This window comes from Myodes glareolus, chromosome 13 (assembly GCF_982192425.1).
Source record: "Myodes glareolus chromosome 13, mMyoGla1.1, whole genome shotgun sequence".
NCBI lineage: Eukaryota > Metazoa > Chordata > Mammalia > Rodentia > Cricetidae > Myodes > Myodes glareolus.
Genome location: NC_142038.1, coordinates 14,508,709 through 14,526,681, shown reverse-complemented (window position 1 = coordinate 14,526,681; position 17,973 = coordinate 14,508,709). Strand labels below are relative to the sequence as shown.

Genomic DNA, 17,973 nt, shown 5'->3' with positions numbered 1-17,973 from the left:
ATAGCAAAAGTAAAAGTTACATTGTAAGTATCTCCAAAATGTCAATGGCTGGCACTAGCCCCCTCCCCTTTCTTGAAGTCTAGAGTAGGTTTTGGGAGTAGGTGTGTGTGTGTGTGGGGGGGGGTTGGAGATGAGAGAAGGGGAGAGCAAGGTATGGATGCAGGCACTAAGGTGAAGTGTTGGGAGATATGTCCCATCTGGAGAATGCATGTTTCAGGGAAGTTTGTCTCCATCTGGGCACATGTAGACCTGACCTCATCGGGCCTTGCTCTGTGGCCCCACAGCCCAGAATCTGCAATCTCCACTGAACCTTGCTCCGGACTCTTCCAGACCTCCAAGGTTCCTGAGGGCCCTATACATGCACTCTGGGACTTCCGGGAAGTCTCACTTCCCAGAGCAGGTGAATCAAGAGAGCCCAAGCTGGATGGAGGGACATCTCACAGACCTTGCAGTACAGGGGCGTAGAGGCACTGGTGGCCTGTTTGCAAAACCAGCTGTGGTTCTGTAACAAGAACAGGTGCCCCACATTTGGCAATGTGATTAAGTACAAACCATGTAGATCTAATCTGTTTAAGCCAGAGCCACATCTGAGAACAGCTATTGTTCAAAAGTATAATTCCGCAAAGAACATACGGTAGGCAAAGCTTTGGTAGCCCTTCGGGGAGTGGGGCAAAGTTCTGGCCACACGAGGATTAAGAAAAAAAGACTTTGTCTCAAACCCCATCGCTCGAAATATCTTTCAAATGTCCTCATTCAATTTCCGGTCTTGGTACATAACACCCCAGGAACAGAATTTAATTTGCTATGACTGAACGGCTTCCTTCACTTGCCGGACTTTCTGAATTTTAGTTTATTATGGTGTAAGTCCACAGGTAGGAACAGGGAACCTTAAATTACATTTGGCAGCTTGGACTATGAAGTTTCAGACTAGAAACCAATTTGAAGTTAAAAGCGAAAGTTCAACAATTCCTAAAGAGACTTGTTTTTGCTTTGCTGTTCCTTGCTGTACTCCACAAAGCTGACTCTGCCGTGACCTCAGGCAAATTACATTTTGGCGTGTCAGGAGCTATGCAAGATGGCCACCATGTTGGCATCTCTCTCCAACTCCTTCTCTCCTCCTCTTTCTCTTCCCCTCCCCTCATTTCCTTTTCTAGAAGTCTCTCTGGGTACATAGCTGAGTTCAGAGTTTTTACCTGGTTATGACAGCCATGTATCTATGAAGCAAGAGTTGATCAAGAGTCCCTAGCATTTGCTATTTGTGGACACTCTCTTGTTAGGGTCCTGACCTGCTGGGTCTCTGGAGGCATCAGACACCTGTCACAGAGACAGTAGCGCTCTATACAGAGCTTGGAGCAGAGGGTCACTGTCTGGAGCCCTGCTTAAGATGTGGCTTTAGCCACACTTTTAAACCAGGCACCCTCCCTAAACAGAGTCTGGGAGCGGGAAGCACACAGGACTCGCAATAGTTTCCTGGTTAGGACACCACAAACTAAAGTAACAAAAGAAAACAAGATGGATACTGCTGAAATGAAAACCTGTTTTTTTTCTCTTGTGATACTGAGGGTAAATCTATGTTCCCAGGGTCTGGGTCTCAGTAAGTTTCCAGTGGGGACAATGAAGCAGAGAAAGCAGTGTGACGGAACCTGAAGCCACTGCCCACTCTCACTGGTCACAGCCGGTGTCCACTGCCCACTCTCACTATTCATTGCTGGTGTCCACTGCCCGCTCTCACTGGTCACTGCTGGTGTCCACTGCCCACTGACTGGTCACTGCTGGTGTCCACTGCCCGCTCTCACTGGTCACTGCTGGTGTCCACTGCCCACTGACTGGTCACTGCTGGTGTCCACTGCCCGCTCTCACTGGTCACTGCTGGTGTCCACTGCCCGCTCTCACTGGTCACTGCTGGTGTCCACTGCCCGTTCTCACTATTCACTGCTGGTGTCCACTGCCCGCTCTCACTGGTCACTGCTGGTGTCCACTGCCCGCTCTCACTGGTCACTGCTGGTGTCCACTGCCCGTTCTCACTATTCACTGTTGGTGTCCACTGCCCACTCTCACTGGTCACTGCTGATGTCTATTCTCATGATTTGGCCCAAAGCCTACTCATTTTAGGGACTTTGGCTACATTCCCACATGTAACCGTCAAACTAGAACCAGCCTTTAGTCAAACTGCAAAAGTGTTAATATTTAAGGCCTCCTGTTGTGGCCTCCTTTTGAGGCCCTCCCTACACACCCAACCTCACAAACCCAGTACTTCCTCATCAATCCACTGTAACAAGTTCACTCCAAGGTGTTCTCGCTCATTCCCACCCTTCCACATGCCTTTGTACCTTAGAAGAGAAACAAGGGCAACACACACACACACACACACACACACACACACACACCTCACCCCATCCCTAATTCAGCATGAGTGGTAGAAAAGTCCGGTGTCTAAGACTCAATTAAGAGTCACACTTAAGCAGCAGCCACTGTCTATTGAGAACTTTCCAGATGCCTGACAAGGCTGAGCATTTCACACATCATTTGGTGTCTCCCTCAGTCCAGTAAACGGATGGAGTCTGGGGATGGAGCCAGCCATAGGCAGGCTCATGAGGTACCCACTAACACCTGCTTACTCTACCTAAGAGAGCTGCCCTGCTTCCTGGCAGGAGTTGGGGGTGGGGTGTGCACCTTATTCAGTTCCCTCAGAAGCTGAAGCAAGACTGCCACTCTGGGTGGGTGGGGAGGTAAGGCTTATACCCAGTGAACATGGCTGAGAGTCAGTTTTCCCAGGCTCCTGGGTCAGAGGAGACATAGCTATTCTCTTTGGGTAACTGAAGGATTTGGATTAAGCAGGTGTTTTTTTCCCCCCATAATGAATACAGTTTCGGTGAACTTACTTTTGTTCAAATTTCCTGAACGCTCACTGGGGAAGCTCATTCTCACGAAGCCATGCATATTCTCACCCTACGATCTGGGGAATTTTGAAACTATAACAAAGATGAAAAAAAATATAAACATCAATTGCCATTAACATCTTGGAGTTTCTATTTGTAGTCTATTTTAAAATTTATTTCAAATTTTTGGGTATGTGTCTGAGTGTACGTCATGTGCATGTAGGTGGCAGAGGGTGGGGCCCCCTGGAAAATCAGCCAGTGCTCTTAACTACCAAGCCCTCTCTTCAGCTCCTGTAGCCTATTTTAATGTACATTTCTTCCTTATTTTTTTTCCTCAAGTGCTATGATCATATCCCCTATACAGTTCTGTGTATTTGTTTTTTGTTTTTTTTTTTTCCAAGACAGGGTCTCCCTGTGTAGCCCTGGCTGTCCTGGAACTCAGCCAGACCAGGCTGGCTTCAAACTCACAGAGATCCACCTGCCTTTGCCTCCTGAGTTCTGGGGTTTAAGGCCTGCACCTCCACCTGTGCATTGCCTGGCCTGTGCATTGTTTTTTAAATTATGTGTGCACACGTGGTGCCCACGCCATGGTGCTGCTGTAGGGCTCAGAAGACAACTTTGTGGGCTGTGTTCTCATCTCCCACCACCTGGGCTTCAGGGTGCCAGCCCTGCTCCAACCGGGCAGAAGTTTCCCGCTCTGAGCCATCTCGCTAGTCACTGCCTTACCTTTTAAGCTCATCCCATATAAGGCTTTTCACTGTGATTCTAAACCCCTTTAACGCCATTGAAAACAGTCACGTGACAGGCCATTGCAGAATAAGCACGATTTCGTAAAGTTTAGGTTTTTCACATATCCATTTTTCTTAACACAGTCATATCTGCCAATGCCCGTACTGTGTGTATCTAGGGGCTAAACTGTTGCAGACGGCCATGCAGCTTTATTCTACTTCAGAAGGAGCTTAAATTGTACTGAGGTAGAACACGAGAGTTCTGAGAACAGTGCCCCTGAGCCTCAGTAAAGAGACTGTTCCTCCTCTAGCTACATCTTCTACCTCTTTGTGGACAAGTTTTTAAAATGTGGGTTAAATGGCTAAATAATTATGTAAATGATACCTGGTTGTGTGATTCACAAGCCAGAGGTGCCCGGTGGCCATGAGGCTGGGCCTTTGGCCTAATCTCTTTATGCACATTTTAATTAGTGGTGTAGGTGAAGTTCTGGGAGGCAGGTGACGTCCTTAAATATATTATGAAGCTGTGAAGGACAAAGATGGATGATAGAATAATGATTCAAAAAGATCTCTCTGAGCCAAGAAGATGTTCCTCTACCAGGAACAAAGGTCACAACCTGTGCTTGAGCTTAAAAGCAAAAGCAAAAGCAAACAAAAACCCAACCACATAAATTTAAAATAGAGAATATGGAACTAACAAATTAATTCGCCAATGGCCCACTGTGAGCCCTTATGATGACACACTGGCAAAGAGCCCATGGGAGCAGGGGTGGGGTGTCGTTTACAGAGCAGAGACCTCACACTCACTCTGGGCGATGAAATCACCTAGGGTCTATTCTGCACCGAACTTCAGGAAAGGTTCTGACAGGAAGGGGGCGGGGGTCAACGAGAGGGCAGGTAGGATGGTGTGGGCCAGGGACTGAACACGTGTCCTCTGAAGCCACCGTCTACTGGGCTTGGAAGTCAGGCTACCTGGGTGACTGCTGTGCCTCCGTGTCCCCCCATATGCCGAACGGTCATGCCTATTACAGACAATCTGAGGGGTGAGCCATTTAACAACCAGCGAGCACCCAGTAACGAAGCCTGCAAAGCAAGGTGTGGAGACAAAGGGGCCCCAGACTGCAGGGCTGAGGGAGTGACAGGGCAGGGGAGGGTAAATCGTTGAAAGCTGTCCCGAGGATAAGTTAAGTGTCATTCGGAGATGCTGGAGAACCACACTCTGGTTAACGGAAAGCAGAGGCATGGCTTGTACATTAGTCGGCCAGCATTTACTGAGCACGTTTTATGGGTCAGATACTGTGCTAAATGCCAGGAAAATGGTCACGAATGAGACATGTCCTTAATCCCAGGGTCCCCTGGGGGATCTGGGAAGAGGCATGCAAACAGGCCACTCAAGAGTGTGGATAAGAGGAGAACACGAGGAAGGGAGGAAGGTGACTGACTGACGCTCCAGGAGAACTCGATGACTGGGGACATCTGAGACTCCGTGGGGGTAAATGGTAGTTTATGTGGGTGTGAGGGAACAGTGTGTGGGACCAGAGCTGTCAACGCTTATGGCATTTCCAGGGGCACGATGACAAGTTGGTGTTGTCACACTGGGTGAGGTGGGTGACTGCAAATTGTGCTCAAGAAAAGCGCGGGTCTCCAACTCAGCTGACAATCCTGATTTAGATGGGAGCCATTAAAGTCAGAGAAGGCATAGTTCCCATCCTCGGAACCTTCTGTTTTAGACCGCTGTCCCCAACAGTCCAACACAGCAAAGGCTGAATAAAAAAAAGAGATCATGTTTCAGCTGCTGACAGACAGCGAAGGAAAATCTTGAAAGTGGCCAGAGGGAAAAATACATGACATACAGGGGACTAGCAGCAGGAAGGAAAAAACATCATCTCATCTTTTTGTAAAAACAGTGACAGAAAGCAGAGAGAGAGAAAGAGAGGACGTTCTTAACGATGGACAAAAACATGTGACTCTTGAATCCAGGGAACATAAACTTTTGTTCCAGTAATAAAGAACTTGCCACCCGCCAGCCTTGTACTCTATGGGATGCTTCTCAGCATCATCGGCAAGCTGAGCGTTCCCAGACTCTGAACCTTTTGTGCTTGTCATAGCAGCAGGCAGCCAAGATTGACAGGTGAGTGCCAGGTGGGTGTTCACAGAAGAGAGGTCAGAGGAAGGAGCCATGGGTTCCCTCGAACCATTTAGTCAGCTGTTTCCTCCCCAGGGAGAATCCACCCCCAGGCATACTTGAGAAGCTGAACGTGGGTTTGAGGAGGCAGCAACAATGTATAGACGCTGTGTATCATTTGAGCATGACGAAATAGCAGACTGGTTGGTAAGTAGCTGGTACCTGGTTGGTAAATAGCCGGTACCGCAAGCCCCTTTCTCCCTTGTTCAGCCAAAGGTGAATCCTGGCAAGCATGACAACTTCAGGATCTGACCTCAGGGCCCTGAAGAGTTTAGTCCTGACTGATCACTGCTTGGGGTGAAGTAATTGTTAAATACCCCCTGGAGCTTAGTGGGATTGTTTTCGGGAGGGCCTGGGTGTAGTGGGCAGAGAAGGACACCACGAGGCTGAGGTTCCTGTTCCCAGGACTTCTGCAGTGAAGGGGAGAGCAAGGAGGTCCTGAGAGCCCAGAAAATTAGTTTTCCAAGTTTGCCTGAGCATCCAGACACTCTTCAGGACAGCCTTGGTTCTAATCCCTTCGGTCATATTTTTCCTCTTCAAAAAGGGATATTCCATAGTCTTTTAAATACATCATTTTGGCTCCCCTGATTTGGAATAACATGTTTAATAGCTTAAGAAGAAAGTAACCTTCTCCGCTGGCTGGTCCCTTAGCAAGATGTCCTTATATATATCCATTTTCCCATGGCCTCTGTGGGTGTCTGGGTCCCTTGTGGGTACCATTATAATGGGCCCTAGTCCTTTGTGGGGTCCTGGGCAGGTCTTCCCCATCCTCTACCCTGTTTTCCCAGCAGAGACCATCTGGAATGTAAGCAAGCACTGAGACCCCAAGGGGTGCTCTCCTAATGGCAAAGACGCTCTTAAAGCCACCGATGAGACCATTCTTCCTTTGGTTCAGTTTCCGGAGTTTGTGATGTAGGAAGGAAGACACTTTCTGGGTATCTTTTCGGGAAGATGGCCGAGGTCATCAAGGCAGGTAGAGCAGACAGAGGAGGCAAGGTGACACTAAACCAGCACCACGAAGGCAGCCTTGGCTTCCAGTTGTCCCTGGCAGGGTTCCCAGGCTTCAGACTGTTAGTCTCATGGACTCCTCCGGGGCCACAAATGAACCACGGCCTTAAACAAACTACAGCAATCTGCTGAGCCTTCAAACACTCATTCCTATCCAACTGTGAAACCAGTGTTTTGTTTTTTAAATAACATCTTTGAAGTAGTTTACGCCAGGAGAAGTGCGTGTTTTCCAAAAATCACCGTTCATATCTCCCAACTGTTAAAACCAAGCAGAAACAAGCAGGGTTCCTTTTGTTTAGGTTCCCCGTCTGTGTAACTTTTGGTCAAACGGTACCAAGGGGGAACAGGTGGTTTCTGAGGTAATGGAATAGAGGCTCTCAAGAGCTGTGCTGCATGCGCCTCACAGCCCCACCATGATAAAGCCCTCCAGTTAAGGTACATGCTTCAAAGTTCAGCCACATGGTCTTCCAGAGTTGGTCTAAGAACTGCAGGGCTGAGCATTATGGGCTGTATCACAAGCACTAGCTTCCATTCACAGGCAAAACACCTCATTTCTTTCCATCAATGGCTCTTACAGGGTCAGGAGCAAGAGATTCCCATGGGGCCTACAGATGGCTCGACCCGAGCTTCTGAGAGGAGAGCCAAGCATCAGCTGATGCTGTTGGCTTGTAACCTCCTTTGGAGACCCCACAAAGCTAGCTGGTTTGTAGGGAACTGCCAGGAGATAGGCAGGTAAAGGGGAAGCTGGTCAAGAATGAGGTAAGAAGACAGTGGATTAGGAAGTAGCTAGAGGTTTGGGGCTCAAAGCACCAGCCTAGCAGGAAGGGCACAGTTGCTTCGGAGACCTGCCAAAATGGAAGACCTTTTGCTACCCAAATTCTCATGAGCCTATTTCCTCCTCCTTTCTCACCTGGGCATTTCCCCCTGTACTCCATGGAAGCTGGGTCTGCAGGTGGATCTTCAGAGGTCCCTGTGTGGGTCTGGAAAGTTCCGGGTGGCCCTTCCTGGAGGGGCATGTTCACTCCGACAATGAGGCTCTCAGTGAGTGGATTGATCATGCCTGCTTTCCAGGGAGTTGATAACATTTCCTAGAGTTTACCTAGGGCTCAGTGAAGTCTTAAGCATTTTTTTTTTACCCCTTTGAGATCATTCATCTCCTAATCTGATAAATTCAAAGGAAAATACACTCGGATCACTCAGCCACCTCTTAACATAAATAACACAGAACTAATAATAAGGTCTGTAGGGGAAGTGAGCGGAAAGGGACTCAAAAATCAGGAGTGGATATGCTCTCAAAAAGGGTGTCACAACTCTCCCAGGGCCAAGCTGACAAGAGTGAGTCCATGCTTAGCAGAAGTAAACTGAGGCCTGGTTTCATCATGACATCTACTTGGGCAAGTCGCTCCGTGAGTGGCTTAGTCCCTAGTGCATCTGAAAGAATGTTGATCCCCCCACACACACTTTCAGTGGACTAATAAGAATCCTAGGAGAAAAGCAGAATGGAAGCTGGGTGTGGGGGTGCACACCTGTAACAGCACATAGGAGGCTAAGCCAGGAGGATGCATCAGGAGTTCCAGGCCAAACCTAGCTACTTAGCGAGCCACCCATAGCAAAAATGGAAGCTGCAGCAGAATGGAAATATATGAGAAGTGGGGATTATAAAACAAAACAGAACACAAAATCACAAGCTATGCATAGTGCTCATTACTCAACCTTGAGCAGGGCTCTTCCCCTTTCATCTGTCTACCTGTGAAATGACAGGGATGGGCAAGATAGCCATGAAGCCTGTGGATGGAGCTCTTATTCCAGGCATCATCTAGGGAAGGAAACGGAACTGTCAATCATGCAGGAAACTGAATAATGACTGTCATGGTTTGGACCTGAAATGTCCCCTTAGAGGGTCGTGTTCTGGGGGCTTTGGGTGAGTCTGTGTCATCTTTTAGGAGGTGGGGGAGGTGGGGCCTGGCTGGCAGCAAGTCACTAGTTGTGATGGTTAGTTTGAATTGTCATTTTTGACCCAACCAAGGATCATCTAAGAAGACAATGCGGGGTTGTCTACATTGAGCTGACCAGTGGGTTTGACCTGCAGGGTTGCCTACATTGGGTTTACCTGCACGGTTGTCTACAATGGGTTGTTCTGTGGGGTTGTCTTAATTAAGTTATTTGACGTGGGAAGACCTAGTCCACTGTGGGCACAACCATTCCCTAGGCAGGGGGTTCTAAACTATGTGAGTGGAGAAACTAAGCTGCACACAAACATGCAAGTGAGCCTGACACACCCATTCCCTCCTCTCTTGCTGTTTAAGTCCCCACAGCCTTGACTTCCCTACTATCATGGCCTGGAACCTGGGATTGTGCACTAAAACCTTTTCCCAGCTATGTTGCTTTTTGTCCGGATATTTTTATCACAGAAAGGGAAGCAAAACTAGGACATGAGGTGTGGGTGTTTGAAGGTTTTGCCACCCCTGGCTTCTCTCCCACCTCTGTCTTGTTCAGGTCCACAGTGATAGGAGGAGCTCCTTACCCCTTCCATCTTGCTGCCATGAACTCTACCATGTCTTCACTGTGATGGCTAAGAGAGGCTCACTAAAAGCATAAATCAAAATGAATGCTTCTCCCAGTAAGTCTGTTTTGGTCAGATACTTTGGTCACAGTGATGCAAAAGTCACTCACTCAATGATGCGGGTACCGGTGTTTCCCAGACTGCCTCTGCTGAGGAAGAACCAAGAGTGTCTTCCTCACCATCACCCATGTCATCTCCTGCCTTTGTGCTACAGACTGCACTGCCCCCTTGACCAGGGAACGAGCCCTAGAAATGGTATGATAGACCCAGAGGGCTCTCGGGGGTGTGCCTTGGAGCTCTTTTAGTTCAGTTGATCATTAAAGACGAGAAGGTCATTTCCTTTGGAATCTCCTCTAGACCAGCAGAGTGGGTACCGGCCCTAGGAAGGTCCTGTAGCAGATGAATGATGCAGGCATGGAAGAGACACTGTCTACCCAGGATAAAGATGGAAGGGTGAAGACCAGACTGCTACACACTGTTAGGTGGGTCATGCATAGCCAAGAGGTCTCTAGCTGGACCACTCTGGCCCTGGACTGGATCAGTATACGGAAAAGGTAAGTCCAGGTAAGTAATGATCCTCTTCAAGAGACACAGTGTTCACAGAGCAGATGGCCTGGTGACACCCTCCTCCAAGGACACTGGCAAGCACAGATGCACATGACAGGAACACACACATCTCAAGAGTGTAGAGTTCCTTTTCTGGGTTAGACTTTCCAACCGTGAAATCTATAAACACATTAGCTTCCTATCCATAAGGTCCTTCCCTCTAACCAGTATAACTAGCAAAATCAACTGAGGCCCAGATCTCAGGAACCAGTAAAATTCCATTATGAACAAGAAACATCCCCCCAATAGCATGGGACTCTGCCAGGGAGAGAACAGACCCAGACAAAAATGCCCACCAGGTAGAATGGAAAGTGGACAGTGCTAGAAGAGAGGAAGGACATCAAAGGAAGTTCCCACCCAGAATTCAGGACGCTTCAGGAAGAAGAGCCCTCACTGTGTGTGAGAAGTCCCCAGTTCCTTGGGTTCCTCCCCTCCCACCAGTCAGCCCTGGGAGTCTCATGTCGCATAAAGCCATTTCCCTGGGTTGTCAAACGGACCATTTGCCCTAAGTGCCTCACACTATTATGAGGATTAAGTGAGAACTGATTTCAGTGCACATTGGATAAATAAAATCAGTGAGTACGAAGTCTTTCCTCATCTCTGATGGAGACAAAGGCAGCAAGCTAAGAGCAGAAAATGAATAAGGGCAAATGGCTACAGTAGGTGGTGCCTGACTGATCCCGGATACCAGGCCAATGTGAACACACACCAGGTTAGTAACTGGCTCCAGTTACTGTTTCTATCCGCATACAGCCCAGCCCTTCTCTCATTTACAGAGATGAAATGAGAACATGTGAATTCCTTTGCGTGGGTTCCTTTGCGTGGGAAGAATGGAAGTCCCACCAGGAAGTGGCAGGAACATAGCAAGCAGAGTCATGTGATCCCCGTCCTTCTGCATCCCCAGGCCCCTGCACTGTGTTTGGGGCTCTGTGGGCGCTCAGCGATGTAGGTTTTTTTTTTTTAACCAATTTTCAAGCAATTCTACATTCATGGTTATTTTTGATGCTTATCCACAAATTAGAGACGCAGAAAGGACACAGCTCTGTCAAAAGTGGGGGAAACTGAGGTTCCAGGGGTGAGAGATCCTTGTCCAAAACAGTGCCATCAATAGGGAGTCCATCTCCTGAACTCAGTCCGTGGGGTGGTTCATACCATGCAGCATCCCAAGACTTGTTTCAGCAATTGAGATGGATGGGAAATACCTGTAATCCCAACACCAAGGAGGCCGAGGCATGAGGACTGATTTGCAATTCAGGCTAGCCTGGGCTACAGAGCTGGACCCTGTCTCCAACAAAACAAAACTGCCACTATGGCAAACCTTCACCCCAAGGAGCCATCTTCCTGACCATACTGCAGATGACACAAGCGTGTCCACATGTCTTCCCCGTGACAATCACTGAATAATCTCATCAGATGACGCCTTCCAAGAGACTGGTTCATTGCAGTTAAGAGGGTCGTGGGGGCTGGAGAAATGACTCAGCACTTTAAGAGCACCTGCTGTTCCTAGGCTCAAGTCCCAGCACACACAGAGCAGCTCACAACCACCTGTTAACTCCAGTTCCAGGGGATCCGACGCCCTCTAATGACCTCCTCAGGCAGCAGGCACACACATGGTGCACAGACATATATGTAGGCAAACACCCATACACATGTATCCAAGATAGAATTGTAGATTCTCTGGATTTTTTTTTTTTTTGCCAGAAAGGAACTATTTAGGGTTAAATCCATTGGTTCAGTGACTTGACGTCATAGCCCCTGACAAGAAGGGAAGGGAACAAACGTCGTAATGGGAAGACAGAAAAGGAAGCTATCTTTTGTTTCTTTGCCATGGGCTTCTCGCCTACAGACTCAGCTGTCAATCTCGACAGACGACAGGGCTGTGGGAAGGAGTGCAGAGGGCAAGCACATGGCTAAGTTAGCAAACAAACTTGTGGCATTGAGAAGCCAGAGGCAGTGAGATTGCTGTGGGGTCTGAAATTGGGGTAGGAGTCAAGTTCCAGCCAGTGCCAGTGAACAGGGAGTCCATGGCTCCTTTGCCTGTTATTCTTTCCTACTGCAGAGAAGAGGAACAAGGGAGAGATAGAGCAAAACCATGTCCAAGGCCAGAGTCACCCTCATCTTCCATGGCCACTCTCACCCTTGACTGTTAACATTTCATGGGGTACTTACTTTCTGTGAGATGTTCTATTCTAATAATAATAATAAAAAAATCAAAGTATAAAGATTTTGCTAGAAGACTGGCTCTGTTTCAGGGTGACCAGTGACATATTCAGGAGGGGCTCCCAGACACCCTACAGTGGCAACAAGTCTGGCAGAGGAGAACAGGCCATTTCCGAAGACACGGAAAGGATCAGGGATCAGGGAGGAGGCCTGGGCTTTGGAAACAAATGGTGGTGACATGTGTCACTATCGGTGCAGCTGGGATGGTTCTGTGAGGCACGATGGGGGACTCTAACAGAACCATCCTCGAGCACGACTTGACTCCACAGAGGGAAGGACCCAAGAGGGCAGACATCAGCTCATCTGTAGTGAGTGCTAGTTTATCAGATTAGTGTCCTCCCTCCCCCCACCCCCGCCACCCATTGCTCACTCTTCCCTGACTGAATAGACCCAGAAAGGGCCAGCCCTGCTGAGAGGAGTAGATTAGACAGACCAGAGCATAATGCCTTTAGCGTGGAGAGCCTGCTGGGGTCTCCTGAGCAGTAATGGAAACGACACAATGATGCGAACGTTCAGGATCAGCGGATGCGATAGAAAAAAGTCATCAACCACATAGCATTAAAGCCACAGCGCTCCGGGCTAAAAGAAAGTTTGGACATTGTTGAGTCTGACCTTTCACACGCACAGCCCAGAGTCACGTGGTGCAACCAAGGCGCTAGATCCCTCTATCCCCAGCAACTTTTCAAGCCATGGATCTTTTCTTGCACCTTCCACCTCCCCCAAGCTAGTGTAAATCTCCTGATAGAACATAGAAAGGACAAACCCTCTGGAACGCTGTGTGCATCCTTGAGGATCCCACAGGTCACCAGGAGCAGCCTTGCTGGGCCGTCTTACCTTGTGCGAGTAATGCTGATCCACGATCCTTGCCAGCCCGAAATCCCCAATCTTGAGCACAAGGTCCTCCGTGCTGATAAAAATGTTGGCGGGCTTCAGGTCCCTGTGCAGCACATTAGCAGAGTGGATGTACTTGAGCCCACGCAGCAGCTGGTACATGAACAGCTTGGCATGCTCCTCGGTCAGCGTGCCTTGCTCCAGCAGCCGGGCCAGGTCAGTCTCCATGTACTCTTGGACAATGTAGGCCACGCTGAACTTGAAGAGCTCGCCCTGCAGATCGCTGCCCTTGGGTCCTAGGACCTCGTACACCTTGACGATGTTGTCGTGGTCCAGGCGTCGGATGATCTTGATCTCTCGGAGCGCATGCTTCATGCTTCGGGCGTCGCTCAGAGCAATCTTCTTCACGGCGACCTTCCGGCAAGACCTGCTGTCCACAGCCGACAGCACCAGCCCGTTGACCCCAAAGCCTAGGGGCCGGAAGTCAACGAAGCGCCCTCCAAGGTCATACCCGTGGACACTGGCAAAGCAGTCACCTTTCTCGGCCATCGTTGACTCAGTGGTCTGGGGCCTCTTGGGGGATGCGGGGACAGGCAGGAAAGGCCATATTCCAGCGAGTTGTTTCCCCGGCACACCTCATTCTGTCAGATCTCACAACTGAGGGTCGCTTTCGCTCCTGGTGAGGTCGCTGCTGCCAGGGGGCAGGAACAGCGCAAGTACTTGCTCACTGACGTGCTCAGCTGGATGCTGTAACTGTTCCCACCTGCACTGGGAGGGTTTGCCACCAACTCCTGTGCTTCGAGAACCCTCTTAGATGCTTAAAATGGTTCATGCTTCTTCCGGATCTGGCATTATTGGAAGCGAAAAGCCAGTGTCCTTATCTTCTATCTCCTTGGATCTCAGAGTAAAATATGCAGCAACTCTCTCCCTTTGAATCCTCCTGTCTGGCTCAGACGCAGGAGCTGCCTGCTGAGCTGTGTTGCTTAAGTGGGTCCAAAGCTTAATCGGATCACAGCCTCCCTCTGTGCTCTGAGCAGTAAGAGGGGATTCAGTTAATAGATTCTAGAAGGTTCTGGGGGTTCCTTTCCATTTCTGCCAGGTTATCTTTCCCCAAGTTCCCTTTAGAGTCCCCAAACACCAACCAGTTTGGTGAGGAAAGAGCTGGGAAAAGCCACACTCTCTCACAAGCTGGGCAGCTACACCTGCTGCCTCAGGTCCAGGCCAGGACCCTCCAGAGGCTTCCGATGGGGGCACATCCTCTCTCACCCACGCATCCACGCCACCTTGACTGAGGCTGCTTCACCGGGTGCGGTAGGGCTGCAGGAACGCAGCAGTATCTCTCAGAGAGTGTCCCCTTCCCTGTCAAAGAAACAATGTTGGGTAAATTTCCACACTCTGGCTTCCAACACCTTCCCGCCTGCGTCTTTTGTTAACTAGCCCAAGTGTTATTTGATCTGTCCAGCCAGCTGAAACGCTGCTTGCTCAGGGGATTCCAGCTTTGCACTGCCCAGGCACCCCCATGCAGCTTGCAGCAGCGCCCTGGCAGAGGAGAAAGACGGGGTTGATTTGATAAGCCCATCAGGTAGAGGGCTTTTATGTCAGCGCCCGCTTCCCTAGGGCTAACATGTGCAGACTGGGGGTGGGAGTCATCCCTTTTGACCTTTGCAAGATTTGTCTGTTATGCTTTCCAGACACACACATCAGCCCTCGCTGGGAAGGTTGAGAGTCAACAGGAATGAGTTACACATGAAATGAGGGCTCAATAATCTTGTTTTCCCATGGGGGTCCCTTCCTTATTTTGCAAACGCCTTTGAATACTTTAAGAGAAAAATTTGTCTCGGACTGAGATTTAATAGCCTTCGTATGCCTTCCTTCCCACGTAGGTGGCAGAAACACAGACAGAACTAAAACACCAAAACTCTTCGGTCACTCCCAGAAAAGGGGCTGTTTGCCCAAAAGCCAGTGCTATCTCAGGGCTGGCTCACCATGCCAGCCCTGATCTTTGGATGACAGAAACACTAGGGACCCTAAGCAGCTAAGTGCTTAAAGCAGTTGGTCCCATCTGACCTGACCATTCCCCTCTGATGGCTGTTAACTCAAATTGCAGGTATAGGAGATGAGGTGGTAGGTGAAAACCCCTACCAATCCTAGCCAGGTCAACTCAGAACTCTGAAATAAGGTAACATAGTGGCTTCAAGAGTGACATGTTTCCCAACTGTACAAAGTTCTTGGGTACACAAAGATAGGACTTTGTATGTGGCGCAGAGGAAATCTGGCCAGTCTCCTCAATTCTTCATTCTTGCCTCATCTATGGAAGGCTCACAGTACAGAGTCCCACATGAGTACATGTTCCCATCTGAACTCTGTATGACTCTACAAATAACAAGTGAAGTCAAACAGCTATGACCATAATGCTCTGAAATTTTAGCGTGTGCACGCACATGCATACGTGTGTGTGCATGTGCGTGTTTGGTGTGTGGCATACAGACAAGCTGACTAGTGGATAATCAGATCTCCACTGAGGACCATGTGTGCGGGCACACATCTGTGTTTGTGGATGCTAGAAGTTAAACTCAGGCACCTTCTTCAATAACTACCGCCACCTTCTCCGAGGCACGGTCTCTTGCTGATCCTGGAGTTCCCTGGTTTGGCTAGAGTGCCTAGCCAGCAAGTCAGTCACGCTCCTCTCTCTGTCGCCCCAGCTCTGGGGTTACACACAGGCTTTTCTGTGGATGCTGGGGAGCTGACAGTAGGCTCTCATGCTTGTGTGACAAGTACATTATGGAAGGAGCCATCTCCTGGGTTGTGCGGTTACCCCCTGCCCTGTGCCCTCTGAGGATTTCTGAACAAGGACATTTGCCAAGGCTCTGGAACATAGTAAGTGCTTAATTCTACAGACGGCAGCAGTTATGGCTGCCTTCCGTCAGTTCTTCACACTTGGACGAGATGGTTTCTTCTGACAGCCTGTCAAATTTACAGCGGTTCCCCTCTGAAGCTTTTATTGGGCCCAGAGGCAAAACGATCATAGACTTAACAAAACTTAACAAAAACTTCAGACTTGGGAACAGTCCGAGTGGACAAAGTCCCATTGTCCTGAGCTGCAGACAATACTGTCCTCCTTGTCTCGTGTGACTAGGAGTCACCTTTACTGGGTAGGGCCAGGCTTCGAAAGTATTCTACTGAGCAACTCCATTAGTAACTGACACCTGCCCCGCTGCATCCCTAAATGCCAAAAGCAAGCCTTCTGAGGCTGCTTCTGACCCAAGTTCTCACTTCTCAGGTGAGGAGGTGATGGATGGGGCCTTGTGCTGGCTTAGTAGTGCCAGCAGAGACTGACAGCTGGCTAAAGGAATACCCTCCACTGGTATGCAAATGCCTGAGCCACTTAGCCACACACAATGCCACAGTCTGTGTGTTGTAAGTCTTCCAGGATACCTAACTCAGGGAACCCCTCCCCTATTCCGGGAGGAGGGTTCTATCCCAACTCCAGCAGCCAGATGACACCACCTGACCTGGAACTTCATGTTTGGGCCTCATTCGGTCCCCAAAGTAAGGTAGAGGGAGCTGATTACACCTCTCTCTCTCTGTCTCTGTCTCTGTCTCTGTCTCTGTCTCTGTCTCTCTCTCTCTCTCTCTCTCTCTCTCTCAGGATAGAAGCTCATGCCTTCTCCTCTTTCCAGCTCCTGCTGGGTGGTAAACAGAGATTGGAATCACCCCTCCGACTTCACAAACAACTCAAAGGAGGACTTGCTGGGAACTGGGGCCACGATGCAGCTAATCCGTGAATAATTAAGAAGGGCTTCATTTCTTTTTAAATCCGCTCCTCTTCCTGCCCCGCGGTGGGGGCACTGTCTTCCTTATGTGTCCTGTTTCTTTCCCTGTGCTCTTCCCAACACGCTGTCAGCTACAGCACATAGGAAACATGTCGCTGTGGGAAGGCTCCATCCCAGCAACATCGCTTTCCTCCTGGATGCCTCAACAGACCCTTTTTCACCCTCGCCTGGCTTCTCTGTGCCTTTCAGATTTTTTCCCGCACATTTCTTGGAGGGTGGGCGGCCTCTCCCTGTGTGCTATGAGAGTACAGCATGCTCAGTAGGGGTCTCCTTACCATGAGCCCTAACCGCGCAAACAAGTCCACGGTCCTGCACTTGAACTCTGACCTTCTCAGTATCATCTGCCACCCCAATATTGCCTCTCAGAATTTCAGCAGCCTATGCAGGAGGCCTTCCTCCAAGCATTCCCACCCGAGTTTCCGTCACTCATCTCCGAAACTGCTTAATTCTCTACGTTGCTTTCCCTGGTTCCTCTGCATTATCTACTGCAGACCACTGCCTGTTTGCGGACAGGCTCTGTCCACTTCTGACACGATATGCCATGAAGCATGGCTATTCACCTCCAGAGAGGGGCAGGTGGTACTTAGATGTGTCCCTGGAGAGGGGAGTAGGTTCAGCCGCAAAGACTGGTCATCTCTGTGAGGTGGTAGCTCAGAGCTGCTCAGAACCCCAGATATGATTTCAAACCAAAGGACTTGGCATTCGTCATGCGAGACAGAAAGGTCAACCTATTCAGCTGTGCTCAGATGACAGGCAGCAAGATGAAAGCATGTAGCTCCCCCAAGGGCAGTACAGGCTCCCACAGTTGCACAGCAAACACCGTACAATAAACACAAATAAAAACCTCTAAGCCTAGGCCTCCTCACAGTGCAGCCCCAGCTCCTGCCTGGTTTCTTGCGGACAGCTTCCCAGAAACCCAGTGAATTATTCTTCTCTCCCTGTGCAGGCTTCTAACAGATGGAGGCAAACCAGAGGTGAGGTGCAATGTGCCACCTGTCCCTCTCTGGGACTCCTGGGGCTCTGATTTACAGACTGACTTCGGAAGATCTAAATTTAGACTCACCCCTCTGCCCGCTCAGCGCCTCCCAAACCTTCTGCTGTTGGCTTCAGCAGGAAGCGT

General features: G+C 49.5%; 1 protein-coding gene across 2 annotated transcripts in view; it reads right to left on the bottom strand.

The window, feature by feature from the left end:
* The window catches only part of Mapk4 (mitogen-activated protein kinase 4), a 132,577-nt gene that overhangs the window by 31,503 nt on the left and 83,101 nt on the right, over positions 1–17,973 (bottom strand). For both annotated transcript variants that reach the window (XM_085676424.2, XM_048419509.3), the window contains exon 2: positions 13,024–14,379. In XM_085676424.2, the coding sequence (XP_085532550.2) occupies positions 13,024–13,569 (546 nt within the window). In that variant the 5' untranslated portion in view covers positions 13,570–14,379. The remainder of the gene's footprint in view (positions 1–13,023; positions 14,380–17,973) is intronic.